The sequence below is a fragment of the Pezoporus occidentalis genome, unplaced genomic scaffold (genome assembly GCF_034315485.1).
Source record: "Pezoporus occidentalis ecotype Australia unplaced genomic scaffold, CSIRO_AGI_Poc_V1 ctg18, whole genome shotgun sequence".
Classification (NCBI taxonomy): domain Eukaryota; kingdom Metazoa; phylum Chordata; class Aves; order Psittaciformes; family Psittacidae; genus Pezoporus; species Pezoporus occidentalis.
In genome coordinates this window covers 9,526,652-9,540,583 of record NW_026913640.1, presented here as the reverse complement: position 1 = coordinate 9,540,583, position 13,932 = coordinate 9,526,652, and the positions used below count along the sequence as shown (strand labels likewise).

General features: G+C 43.3%; 2 protein-coding genes across 2 annotated transcripts; both read left to right on the top strand.

The window, feature by feature from the left end:
* The first annotated feature begins 1,295 nt into the window (after positions 1-1,295).
* On the top strand, positions 1,296-11,700 carry LOC134161938 (E3 ubiquitin-protein ligase rnf213-alpha-like). The gene is made up of 9 exons (XM_062615301.1): positions 1,296-1,357; positions 2,254-2,412; positions 2,579-2,796; positions 3,383-3,520; positions 4,014-4,190; positions 5,002-6,469; positions 7,280-7,473; positions 8,122-8,277; positions 9,218-11,700. Exons 2-9 carry the CDS (start codon positions 2,286-2,288, stop codon positions 11,426-11,428), a joined length of 4,689 nt encoding a protein of 1,562 aa, XP_062471285.1. The 5' UTR covers positions 1,296-1,357; positions 2,254-2,285; the 3' UTR covers positions 11,429-11,700.
* On the top strand, positions 11,434-13,917 carry LOC134161940 (E3 ubiquitin-protein ligase RNF213-like). The gene is made up of 2 exons (XM_062615303.1): positions 11,434-12,772; positions 13,762-13,917. Exons 1-2 carry the CDS (start codon positions 11,903-11,905, stop codon positions 13,897-13,899), a joined length of 1,008 nt encoding a protein of 335 aa, XP_062471287.1. The 5' UTR covers positions 11,434-11,902; the 3' UTR covers positions 13,900-13,917.
* Positions 13,918-13,932: the final 15 nt, after the last annotated feature.

Here is a 13,932-nt window from a genome sequence, read left to right as displayed (position 1 = left end):
GCTGCATGACCATCTAGTGGCAAACAGCAGCTCTGAGGAGAGAGCAAGCAGGAAAGGGGAAAAAAAAAAAGGAAGTCTGGTAGGGGTTCACATATGGAAGGAATTCAGAATAGTGGGAGAATCTGTCTCATGGGGGAAGATTAAACAGTGCAAGGTATTTAATTTCTCTGAGATATATATAAGGCTGAATTACCTAATTTGACAAATGTTTGTAGGGGCAAAGTGCATTTCAGTCAGGGCAAACAATTTCAGACAAGATCTAGAACCTGAAAAGAGAAGGACAGAGCTAACAAAAGCGAGCAGAAATGTGTGTTTAGTTGGGAAGATTCACCCAGTGAATTCTTCCTGGTGGACAGTGGAACATACACGTGCCAGCATTGAAGTTCTTGGATTGGGTGTAAGAATCAATAGAACTGATTCTGCAGCTGAGGTGGGCCAAATGGTGGTGTAGATCTCCTCAACATCTGCTTCAGGGCCAAGTTGTTTTCTAACACTACAGACACTACCAGTTTCAAGGCCATGGTTTGAAGGCTCTGTATCTCATCATGGAGCAATGGATTTTGCCTGCCAAACCCTTTCTTTTGGTGTTGATCTTGGATTCAGTTTTTCCCAAAGAACTTTGCCATAAACACACACGCACACACACACACACACACACACACACACTCCTACCACTTGGGTGTTTCAGTCAGAGTCAGAATATTTCCATGCTTAAAGGTTAAGTGTCTTTCTAGCTGGAGAAATGTACTGATTTTATTGTTTCCACCTTTCTTAGTGAATAAAAGTCCTGTGGACGAATGCATCTCTAAGAGAGGACATTTTAAGGATCATATATCTGTAAGAGTTTTTGATGTGAATAGCCAGAAGAAAACTTCTGAATCCCACTTCCTTACTAAGTACAGTGACATGATGAAAAAAATTCGTATCTTAGAGGAGAGCAATTATTTTCAGACTTTGTGGAAGGAAAAAGCGAAGCAAATCAAAGCCATAATCCCTGAAGAGAAAATTTTATTGATAGAAGATGTACAAGAAAACATTTATAAACCAGCCATTGATGACTTTCAGAGTACCTATCTGTCCCTTAAAGACTTATCCATCACCATTGGAACTGTGCAGAGCCATTTTGAGATACAATTAGCAGATGAGAGTCAACTCAGAAAGGAGTTTACAATTATGGAGATGAGCGAAGAGAAAGGGGATGGAAAAGCTGCCTGGGTAGATGCTGCAGTGGGGAAGATTAAAAACTACCTGACCCTGTCTACAGTGGTGAACACTGCCAAGATGATTGACGAACTGCGGAAGACACTTGATCTTAATGGGAATTTTCAGATTATCAGCGACATAACAAAATACATATGTAGGCCACACATTGATATCTGACTGCTCTTGTGGCTTCTGTGTTGGCAGGTCTGAATGGGGAGCCTTTGGTTTTGTCTGTCTTAACTTTTAACTAAATCATATTGGACACAGTGAATGATCTTTTTTTTCCTTTTGGAATATAAATTTCACTGTTGTAGCAATCTCTCTTTTAGCCTGGTACTTTATAATGGCGTAAGTGGAGTCAGGAATGTGATGCAGTTTATCCTTAATCAAACTGGTTGTCTGCAAATGAGCTTCCAGTGCCACTAGAGATGCCTAAGGGCATCTGAGGAAACTATGTGAGACCAATGGATGCAGGCATCTGTGTGTGTCAACAACCAAATTCTGCATCAAGTGATTTGGAATAGACGGAAACTCCAGCAATTCTTCATTTGGCTTCCACATGTTCTTTTGTGGATCTCCAAGCCTCATTGCCCCATTCCTGCAAAAACTAAAATGTTGTCTTGTCATAACCTTTCTATTATGGTAGCAATGATGGGAAACTGCACATGTAGCCCCCACAGAGCAGCTGGATGTTCTTTGTACCTTGAATAGCTTTCCAAGTTTTGGACCAGTTTCCCCAGAAATTTTGAAATGGGAACAGACCTTGTAAATTTTGTGGAAAGGTCTCTTAGTGATCAAGACTTCAAGGCAGATGTCAGACAAGTTTTATATCATGACTGTGTGCCTCTGCAGAGACTTGTGCTGAAATACCAGACTGAGTTTATGAAACAGATTGGATGTGAGGAATAGAAGTCTCTGGGAAGGTGGCACTTTGGAAAAAGCCCTGAGTGGCTCATGGATGGGGCAGAGGCAGAACTAACCTTCCTTCTTCTCTTACCAAGGGACACACACTAGTATGTCTTGGATTTATTTTTTTTTCTTTTCAGGAAGAGCTGGAATTCAAGAATAAAAGACTTAATTATATGACTCAGGACTTAATAAAGGTGAAAAACAGTTTGAGCAACCTTCCAGAAGAGATGCTGGAATTTCTGAGGGAACTTGAATGCACAAGGAAAGGCTTTGTCTCCTGGATCAAAACCATAATAAAAGGTGAGTTGTACTGGGATGTAATAGAGTCATCAGGTAAGAGAAACAAAAGAGGGGGATCAGACGTTGTGACAACAGCATTGCATGAAACAACTGTGTGAACTCCAACTCTGAGCTGATCATGAAACTCCTCAACCAGGTGTCTTATTTTTGGATCTTTTCCCCCCAGACAAAACAGAAATTCTTGCATTTGTGGAGCTGGCATCAATTTCTGCAGGTGAAAAAGACATTGATATTGACAAATTGCAGTTGTTCCGTGATGCTATGACTGCTTCAGCACCCATTGTATTTGACCTGAGAACCACATCTGGATTTGAACAGTTCTCTGAAGCCCTGTCATTCATCAGTGAAGCCACTGTAAAAGACAAAAATCTGCCCAAAAAGTTGGTGAGTCTGGAAATCCCATGTTCCAAAGTTACTTGAACTCATACTAGAAGAATGAACTGGCAAAGTTTACTGCATTGATGGAGGGGAGTTAAGACATCCAACTGGATGTAGCAGATATGACATAAAACCTACGAGAAATCCGTGCTGTTTTGGACTGAAGACCGGTTGGGGCACCTTAAAAGACCTCACAAGCCTATGTGAGAGCAAATGGAGGAGACCTATTAGGTGCCATGTACAGAAGAAAGTGATTCCAATGCTATGTGTTTTAGGAAAGCCTAGTCTAGCACTGTCTTGAATAATCCTCTCCACAGAAACTATAACATCCTACTCAGGGTACCATATAACTGATACCCTTCCTGCAAATTGCCAAGGACTGTCAAAGACCAGCAGCTTCACAAAATATTTATTCACCCACTTTGGCTTTCACAAAGCCTATAAAATAGATGCAGGTGTGGGTGCAACAGCTATGCATTGTCTCTCCAGGCATGGCAGGCACAAGAAACTCCATTCTTACCAAATCATACTCACGGAGCTGTCACCTGGCTATTAGGTTTCATTCTGTTGTGTTGATTTTTTTCTTTAACAGAAAGATTCTTGTGATATGAGAGAATGGATAAAGATGGTTCATGACTCTCATGGCTCTGTAGAGTGTTCCTCCATCTCTCAAGCCAGAGACATCATAAGCAGAGGGATGTTTATCATCTCAGCACCTCAAAACTTCAAGGTAACTGTTCTCCACATTTTGAAGAATTCTTTTCAGGGTGTTGTTTCTGCCCAAATTAATTAACATCCTTGAAATCCATTTCAAAGGATTATGTCAGATAGCAAATAGATCTCTACTCAGATTTGAAAGAAGCACAGAAGCAGCGCAACCTCATGTCACATTTTCCATTAACTCTTTGTCATTTTTGAGGCAAAACAGGCTTTTTTCTTTTTGTCCCCAGGCAGGAGAGGAAGCAGTATTTAATACAAAAAACCCCCACCTGCTCACTGAGAAAGTATAAAAAGAGAAGGGAAAGATTTAAAATGAGAACTGCCACTCCATTGTTCAAGGAGAGTGGTGCTTGCAGCGTACCCTGAAAGAGGGAAGGAATGATCCACATCCTAAGATGTAGGAAAACTTGATGTTTGGTTGTGATATGCAAGGGGGTACTATTACTATTCTTGAAAGCCAGAGAAGAGACAGAGTGGGGCTGATCCTCTTACCTGGTTTTCAGGCTGCCCTTGAGGACTGTATTTCAGTGCTACTGCTGAAGGACACCACAGAAGGAGTGTTTCAGACACATCAGAAGTCTAAATACAGCCTGGCTGAGCTCACAGAGCTCCAGAACAAGCTTTTGTTGATCACCACAAAAGCTGAGCAGGGCAGAAAGGAGGCAAATCGCTTCCTGGAGGTAAGAAAGGTTACCAGGTTACTTACCAGGTAAGTGCAAGATCATTGTGTGCTTGAAAAACAGTGTCCATAAGGGTTGGGGTGTTTTTTGCTAAAATTCTTTCATGGAGACTTATCCTTGACCTTCAGCTCTGACTTTTCAGGAACAGAAGTAGCAGACTCCCAGATCTTGCCTGTAACACAAATTATAAATCACCCTTGCAAGGTGATAATGGAGTGTGTAGAAGTCCAGCTGTCTGAGGTCTTGTCCTTACTTTCATGTCAATGATGTGGAAATCTTCACTCAAGCAAGCCATCTAAGCTTCCACTTTAAAGGGAAATAGGAAAATTCAGGGGTGTGATGGAGGTCACTCCAGTGTGGGTACCCACTGCAAACCAGATGCTTCACATACCAAAAATGCCTTTTCCTTATTTCCAGTAAGTTGGTTATTCAGAAGGTGTTTCAAGTGAGGTGTTCTTTTACATACCTGAGGAACTACCTTAACTGCTGTCTGATCAATTGTAGGCAGTGCAGTGCTTCAGGCAGAGATGAAGAAACCTCACAAGGGCCAAATATCAAAAAGGTGGTGATTCTGAGGGTGGGATACAGCTCATCATAATCTTTAAAAGTCAAATTTGCTTGCTACCTGTGACAATGGAGTTGTCCTTCCTCTATGGGACTCCTTTCTCCAGCAGACATATGCTAGTTATCATGGAACCGGTATTTTTGAAGAGTAATAGAAGTCTTCCAGGAAAACATGCAATTCTAGAGCATGTCAAGAGCAAGGAATAATGATAATCCTTTTCCCTGTTTTATCTGTTGCATGTTATAGATCCTGGAAAAAGTTCAAATGATTGGAAAGTTGTATCTGCAACTTCTCAGTGTTGGCAATGTCCTCTTCACAGACTGGAAGGCTGACATCTACTGCAATCCCCAACACAGGATAAAAGTTTACGCAGAATTTGGAATTGCTGGCATCCTTGTCCAGAGCACCAGACCCGTCCTGGAGGAGCTGAATGAGCTTTGCAAAGCAATGGAGCACTGCCTGGTAGAGTGGAAGAAATATCTGGAGACTCAAAGAGACACCTACTATCACCTCAATCTGTTCACTGCACAGCAGCTCTTCTATCTATGTAGCCAACTGGCCAAAGCCCACAGTAGTGCAATAGAGCCACAGATTCTTAATATGCTTTCTGTCATAAAGCATGACATTAAAGAAGAAGATATTAGAAAAGCCCTGGATGGAGCCCTCATGACTCCACTTGACTCTGTCAACACATTAACAGGAGACAAGGAATCTGTTACCTGGCATGACTACGTCATTCGGTTTCCCCAGCTCATCAAAAGCCTGGCTGAATCTGGCTACAGTGCGTCAGTGGCAAAGGCAGCCCTGCAAAGCTGCCTTCCATACTCCAACATTACAGAGCAGAAGCTCATGGATTTTGCCCTTGATCGAAGTGATGACAAGGAAGAGGTTGAAAATCTGAGCAAATTATATGATGAGCAACAAGAAGCCTTTTTGGAAAACTCAAGGAAGTTTAAAAAGAACAGAAAAGTTAACCAGGCAACTTTCAGCACCCTTACAGAAGATGAACTGGCCACCTCCTTTGAGAGTTTGCCATCCATCTGTGACAAGGTAACTCTGCTCTGGGATGCTTACTGTAAGAAATACACTGGCCTTGTGTCAGACAAATACATCAGCCTGGATGTCTTTGGTGAAACACTGAAGCAATTAGCCACTCTGGAAACCACATGTATCAAGAGAAGTCTACCAGTAGCCCTTGAAGCCAGGAAACCTTCTCTCATCATGTGTAAAGAAGAGGAAATGTTACTCTACATGCTCTCTGTTTATGGACACACTAAAACGGCACCTCTACCAACATATGATGAGGTCCTGGTGAGTACACGCAACACAGAGGAGGAAGAAGTGGAACTGATAGTTAGGAGAGCTCTTTCATCTGATTCTCAAAACCAGAAAATCTATTGCTTGCTGGGTGCTGATAAATTAGCGTACAAAGTTTCCAGGCAACTGCAGTACCACTTTTTTCACTTGCTGCAGTCTTCTATAGTCCTTGACTATAGGCTCATTATTTTTTGCAGTGCAAAAGCTCAGAATTCTTATGTTTTCACAGCCTTTCACACCTACAAAGTTACTATCCCATGCTACTCTAAAACAGACATCCAGGCATACCTGAGCACACATCTTAAAGTGCCTCATGGGACAGCCCCTGTTGCTCAGGCCTTCAAAGAGCCCTATCAGCAGAACGTGAAGTTCATATATTCCAACCAAGCAGGAATGGGTAGGTATTAGAACTCCTACTGTGAGTCATGTCTCAATCCAGGAGGCCTTGAAAAGAACATGGCATGCAACACGGCATGCCCTCCACTCTCCACACGTGTTTAGCTTTGGGTAGTGAATTTCAAGAGGGATTTTAGGCCACTTGGAAAGAGTCCAAAGGGGAATGATAATGCAGTCTAGAAAACATGAGCTTCAAGGGAGCTACAATTGTCCGATCTAAAGAAAAATAAATAATGCAGTGAGATTCTGGAAAGAACAAGAAATAAGACTATCTTCATGGGATAAACTAGATCATAGGGATGGGAGTCAGTTGCCTAAATAAGCTCAGATGTTCTCTGAAAGACCATAGACTAGCCCAAATTGCCTCTACCTGCCATTCTGTCGAACAAGTGTTCTGTGGCTCCTTTGCAATATTCAGCAGGATGTCTCATGCTTCTTACCATTTCTGAAACTGTTCAAGACATGTCTCTTCAGACAGTAAGGTTATCTTGAGGTTTTTTAGGTCACATCTGAGGCAAGTTGTTCAGGATCCAGGCCTTCTGGCTATGTCTATATCGGTAACCTCAGTGGGGCTGGAGTGGGGGCATGAGTTCTGCCTTCCAATGGGCTATATTGCTAAAACTGTGAGTACAGACTTGGAGGATGTCCCTCATGTGACTGGGATTTGGTCTCAGGTATTGTTCTAAAGAGGCTGTTGAGAGACAGCCACTCAGTTTGGAGGGAGTTCGGATGTCTGGAGAAACAGTCACATGCATGTGAAAGCGCAGACTGACGCTGAAGGTGAATATTGGCTGTCTCTTCTCTTCCATAGGGAAGTCTCTCTTTGTGAACAATATCCTCCAGAAGATCGGTATCCAGCTCCGTGATTTACCAGTGGTTCACAAAACTATTAGGCTGATGGAGTCAGAGATTGATTTCCAGTTCCTTCTGGAGGAGCTACTCTCTGTTGAGGAATTCCCAACTGAAACTCAGCCCACCGTCTTCCATATTGATGTGTCACCAGTGGTGAGAGCCTTTGTCTTAGTGTTAAACATAGTGCCCAAGACCTCACAGGCTTTTTAGAGGAGGGTATTTGCACAGCCTCTTGTGCTGGCTTATTCTCACCTACAGTAGTAGCAGCAGGTGCTTAAAAGTTAAAGTGAACAAAAGGAGTTCTGCATACAGTTTAGAAGCTCAGGTGCCTGCATTTGGCTTGTTCCATGCCTAAGGTAGGGAATCTGTGTGAAGTGGGTCCCATTTTATAAAGCAATCTTTCTCTTACAGTGATATTCATCAGAGTGTAAGGTAGAGGAGATTCACTGAATTCAAACCAAATGATCATAGAAGCCCCCATTCACAGGAAGAAGTGCATTCTCCACCTCACATCCAGTCTGGTACTTCTCTGGAAGGGACTTTATTTAAAGAAAGGTAGTGAGTTGGCTTAAGCAGAGGGTAGATTTGGACAGCCTAGTCTTTCCTTGGAAGGCTGCAGAGCACCGAGTATCCAATCATATTAAGTTACAGCTGTCTCAGTGTGTGCTAGAATAGCAATCCTGCACAAAAATGGGAGAAAAGCTGTAGCTTGGCTTCGGGTACTGCTATGTGCTGTGAGTAGTGAAGTGTGTTTTGATAGACATCTCTTTCACCAGTTTTAAAATGTTTCTTCCCTTTCAGGTGTCATCAGGTCTCTACCGGCTACTGATTGAGCTGTGTGTCCTAAGACACCTCCAGAGTCCCACTGGCTCTATCTGGAAGTGCAAATCCTCTCATCTTTACTTAATTGAGTACCTGGCAAAAGGGAAATGTTTTAGCAGAACAAGAAAACAAGAGGTATTGTTCTGGGAATGGTGTGCTCAGGTCAGAGGAATAGTAATGAAGGATGCTAGCATAACTAGATCTGCCCCTGCAGTCAGTCTGCTAAAATCCAAAGTCTCTTTTAAAGCTGTGCATAATTTAAGGTCCATGTCCCTAGTGGAATGATGGCTCATCTACACAGAAACAAGCAGTCCCAGCATGTGTTTACTCTCAAAAGGAAATATTAGGCACTGTGCAGGGTTTGGAGTTCTTTTCAGTTCATTCCTAGTGTAACATAGAAATCCCATGTGTTCAAAAAATGATAGAAGTCTCATATATGACAAATGAGGGAGGACACTCTAAAAGAGGAAATTAGGGATGTGATGGAGAGTTAGAACATCCTGAGTAGCCGGGAGGGCGTAAGGAGGTATCAAGCATCCACCATCTGTTCCAGCACAAGAACCAGGAGTATCACACAATGTTAACAAGACAGCTTAGAAGAAATGGAAAGGGATTGATTCTTCATGGTATGGGTCATAAAACCTATACGGGTTCTTTCCAAACGGGGCTGTGGGTGCCCGCTTTGGCAGACTGACACAGGTACAAGGTGAGTCTGGGTGAGTATTTGGAAGGGAAAGCGATGGTGGCTTACTAACTAGGGAAAGCAGGTGAAGATGGAAAGTTCTCTGTGCTTAAACCTGTCTGTCTGGCAGATTATTTGGTGGGTGGAAATAATCATGCTTGCTCTATTCTAGCTTTTCACTGGACATTCACTTGGCACCAGGACCTTACAGGTTATGGGCATGTCAGTATATGTCCACGAACATGTATGCAGCCTTAGCCAAATTTGATCTACATATGATTTTCCCAGCTTCCTGACCTATTTGGGTTTAAACTGTAGGCAAATGCATAAATGAAGGAGGTTGGGCAACTGTCCTCACTGTAATCTGTGCACTCCTTATTGACTTTCTTTTAGGTGTCCAGCGAGACAGAAGAAATGTTCCTGGATCTTTTTCCTGCAGTGAAATGTGTATCACCAATGCGGGTACTTGAGTTGTTAAACAAACCCAGCTCTGGTTGTTTTGAAATGAAACAGGAGCAGTTTGATCTAGAAAAGTTAAGGAGTGAAGCTTTCCAAAGGTCCTACCAGTACCTCCGTAGATATAAGAACAAGGAAGATCTTGATCATTTCCTTTTCACCCCTAAGATGACTGAAGGGACAGAGAAAGAGTGGCTGGAGATCTTACTGGAATTCTGTTGTTGTCACAACCCTTCTTGGACTGAGCTTAGCAACTTCGTTCATTTCCTAAACTTCCAGCTAAGCAAGTGTGAGAAATCAGTTTTCTGTAGCCCAGCAGTTGGAGACGATTTCCAAGGTTTTAAAACATTTGTGGTAAAATTCATGATCACCATGTCCAAGGACTTTGCCATGCCCTCTCTTGATACCTCTGATGAAAGTGTGCCAAGTGCAGAAAATGATGATGAGGAAAATAGCATTATGGATCAGTACCGACTAAGACGAAAATGGGAACAAGAGTCCCACCCCTATATAGTCTTCCATGCAGACAATGACTCCATGAAGTTTTTGGGTTTTCACATCAGCAAGAGCTTGAATGCTATTGATCCCTATTCTCAAGCTATTTTGGAAAGGAATGTTATCAAAGGTAAATTATACTGGATTTTGAAAACCCAGTGTGTTCCTTTCAATAAGAAGTTTGAAGACTTGCCGAGAACAATGCAGCTGGAAGCTCTCTGCAGAGTTTTTGGTGTGAGCTACACCCAAGATCCAGATGAGTCATATCAGCTGACACTGGGCAACACCATGAAGATGCTTGCCATTCATCTGTGGTTCCAGTGTGGGATTCCTGTAATCATAATGGGTGAAACAGGCTGTGGGAAGACAAAGCTTGTGCAGTTCATGTGCAGCCTGCAAAGGGCAGGCAAGAACATTCAGAACATGGTGGTGGTGTGTGTCCATGGTGGCACTACCTCCAAGACCATCCACAAGAAAGTTAGGCAGGCAATTGAGCTGGCACGTTACAATGAAGAAAGGCATAACGTGGACACTGTACTCTTTTTTGATGAAGCAAACATATCAGAAGCTATCTTTGCAATCAAAGAGGTGCTGTGTGATCGCAGTGTAAATGGAGAGAAGATACTCACTGACCGTTTAAAAGTAGTAGCTGCTTGCAACCCTTACAGAAGGCACTCCAAAGAAACTATACAGAAACTTGAAAAACCTAGCTTGGGGTACCGAGTCCAGAGTGAAGACACGCTAGAGAAACTGGGTTACATTCCATTGCGGCAGCTGGTGTATCGGGTCAAGCCCCTTCCACCTAGCTTATTGCCTCTTGTCTGGGATTTTGGAGAGCTGAATGAAAAGACACAGAGCCTGTACATCAGAGAGATTGTAAAGTCCACCATGAAGAATAAAATTAATATTGAAAATCTGGACATCTTTACCAGTGCCATTTCAGCCTCCCAGAACTTCCTCAGGAAAAAGAAATATGAATGCAGAATTGCCAGTCTCTGGGATATAGAGCGGTGCATAATCATTGTGCTCTGGTTTTACAAATTCAGAGACCTGCTATTTCCTATGATTGATAAAAAGTACAAAAAGGAAAAGGAGACAATCTTAAATGATGAACAACGGGCCTTGGTGCTTTCATTGGGAGCTTGCTATTATGTGTTTCTGGAGAATCGCAAAGATTACCTGGAGGAGGTTGCAAAGTGCTTTTCTGTCCCTGCATCCCTGCTACAGCAAGAGATTGAGTTTTGCCAAGAGGTATTTCTTGATAACATCTCTGTTCCTCAGACAACAGCCTGCAATGATGCTCTGAGGGAAAACATCTTCATGATAGTTTTATGCATGGACCTACGAGTTCCACTCTTTCTGGTTGGGAAGCCAGGAAGCTCGAAATCCCTGTCTAAAACCATTGCTGTGGATGCCATGCAGGGCAGGCTGTCTAAAAGACAGTTGTTCAAAAGATGCAAGGAGATCCAGCTGGTGTCTTTTCAGTGCAGTCCCCATTCAAAACCAGAAGGGATCGTCTCCAGTTTCCGACAATGTGCACAGTTCCAGAGGGGGAAGAATCTGGATGAGTTTGCATCCGTTGTCGTCCTGGATGAAGTTCCTAGCAGAAGACTCACCAGATATGCCACTGAAGACACTGCACCCTCTTCTTGAAAGCGGATGCGTTGATGATGAAAACCCAGAGCCTTACCAAAAAGTTGGCTTTTTGGGCATTTCAAACTGGGCCCTAGATCCTGCCAAAATGAGCAGGGGCCTTTTTGTAATTCGGACTGACCCTAGCAAAGAAGAGCTAGTTAAAACTGCAGAGGGCATCTGTGCTGCACACACTTACTTTAAAAACATGAAGCATTTTTCCCTTTGCTGGCAGAATTCTACTGCAATGTGCTAAAAGCACAAAAAAATGAGTTCTTTGGGCTCCGTGATTTCTACAGCTTGATCAAGACGTTACTGCACTACTTCCAGGAAAAGAGCATCTCTCAATATGAGAACATTATAAAGGCCATTCAGAGAAACTTTGGAGGCTCCAGTGATATTAATCCTGTTGAGCTCTTGCAAAACTACACCAATGAGTTTGATTGTTCCCTGCACTTGGAAACCAGACACACGCTTCATTTGCTGAGGGAAAATATGAGCAAACAGGCAGGGCTCATGTCTCGATACCTTCTGCTGCTGACAACCAACCATGCAGCTTTCTACATCATCCAGATGACACAGTTTATAGATACTGAGAACTGTGAAATTATATTTGGCTCTGGTTTTCCACAGGACCAAGATTATGCCCACATATGCCAGTCTGTCAGCAGAGTGAAGGTCTGCATGGAGACAGGCAGGACTGTTGTTCTTTTAAATATACACAACCTTTACGAAAGCCTTTATGATGCTCTCAACCAGTGCTTTATTAGCCTTGGAGGAAATTACTATGTGGACCTGGGTCTTGGCACTCACAGAGTGAAGAGCCGTGTGAAGGATGAGTTCAGACTCATTGTGATAGAGGAAAAGAATGTAGTCTACACCCAATTCCCTACCCCACTGCTGAACCGGCTAGAGAAGCACTGCTTAGACATGAACACCATTCTGAACTGGCAGCAGCAAGAACTGAAGAAGGAGCTGCAGAACTGGGCCAGGCTGTTTGTCTCCATTGACAGCAGCAAGGTCTCCAATGTTTGGTCCACCAGGCTCAGCCCCAAGGAACCAGATGTCTTCATCGGTTTCAGCAGTGATACCTCTGCAGCTGTTGCTTTGGAGAGCACTCAGAACAGCTCCCGGGGAGCCCTTTTGCCCTATGAAGAGCGAGAGGCCTCTATTGCCAAAAGGAAACTTGTTCAGTGTGCAACCCCTGACTCCATCCTGCACCTTAAATACTCCCTTCTGGATGATGCTGAGCAAATCCAAGACTTGTACTTCCACAAGCAGAAGCACAACAGCCTTGTTAGTGTTTTGGGAGAGGCATTTAACCAGCAGCCAGGGAAGGAGAGGACTACTGGGCTCTGCCTGCAGGTAGGTGTACTTCACTGTAAAGCAGTGAGAGTGGTCTTTATTTTTCAGATGAGGGAGGTTACCATGCAACCTCCATTAAGCTACTGGATAAATTCCACTGTTGAATAGTGATGGGCTTCTACATGTCCTCTTTGGGTCCTGCCCTATCAGTTGTATCACATATGGGCCTGGCTTTTGCCTTGCGGTCCTCTGCATCAAGGTTGGACTCTGCTTCTCCTCTTGACCCAGATGTGGTGGATCTGCTAACAGACAGGCAGTGAGGTGCCAGGTCCTAACTCTGAATGCTCTGGAGATTCAAGGCTAAGCTGCTCAGGGCATCATTCATTGCCTGCAGACAAGTGACAAGCACCACTGATGGTACTGTGGGGATCTCACCAAGCATCCACCAGGACTTTAATTGGTTTTGGCCATTCTGGAAGTCCTGGATCATGCTTATTGCCTCCTGACATCTATTTTCAGGAGCTGTTGTCCATGCCAAAGAAAGCATCCTGATCAGTTTTCCAGTGACTGTCACAGAGGTTTAGGAACCTGTGTTGCATAGAGACACCTAAAAAGGTAGCAGCCGAATCCCCAAACAGAATCTACAGTACTGGGAGCCCCCATCCTTGGGAAAGAGTCAGCCCAGTAGAATCACACAGGGAGACCCTCATGCTAGGCCCATAACATTGCATGGAAAGGCTCTTCCAGCCCTCAAGGTGTTCATGCATGCCTCCCAGCAGGATTCCTTTGGAGTCACTGCCTCACAGCATCTGAGTAATTCCTAAAGATGCAGCTCAATTCTGAGTCTCTTGTAGCACAAGAAACACTTTTTTTTCCAGTTCTTAACAATGCTTCCACCCTTTTTCCCTATAAGTGGGCACATTTCCGAGTCTTGCCTTTAGGAAGCACTTGAAAACTTCCATAAGGGATCACTTCAATTTTCTCACCCATTAGGGATGGTAATGCAACTACAAAATAATTACCTGTAATTTGTTTCCCTTTCATTGCAGGTTTCTACACATGCAAGACTTCTAAATGAGAGAGATTTAGAAGAGTTAAGGAAGAAACTTAACCTTCAAAATAAAATCCATTGCCTTTTCCTAAGCCAATTTGATACTGAATACACTTTCCGCCAGGAACTCAGGTGAGGAGAGATTTCCTTCCTGCTTGTTTGTTAATTT

Excerpts from the sequence above, each read along its gene's own strand:
- LOC134161938 (XM_062615301.1), top strand. The coding sequence starts at position 2,286 with ATGACTCAGGACTTAATAAAGGTGAAAAACAGTTTGAGCAACCTTCCA. Across the intron at positions 2,797-3,382 it reads AAAATCTGCCCAAAAAGTTG|AAAGATTCTTGTGATATGAG; the intron begins GTGAGTCTGGAA and ends TTTCTTTAACAG. Across the intron at positions 7,474-8,121 it reads ATATTGATGTGTCACCAGTG|GTGTCATCAGGTCTCTACCG; the intron begins GTGAGAGCCTTT and ends CTTCCCTTTCAG.
- LOC134161940 (XM_062615303.1), top strand. The coding sequence starts at position 11,903 with ATGAGCAAACAGGCAGGGCTCATGTCTCGATACCTTCTGCTGCTGACA. Across the intron at positions 12,773-13,761 it reads CTACTGGGCTCTGCCTGCAG|GTTTCTACACATGCAAGACT; the intron begins GTAGGTGTACTT and ends CTTTCATTGCAG.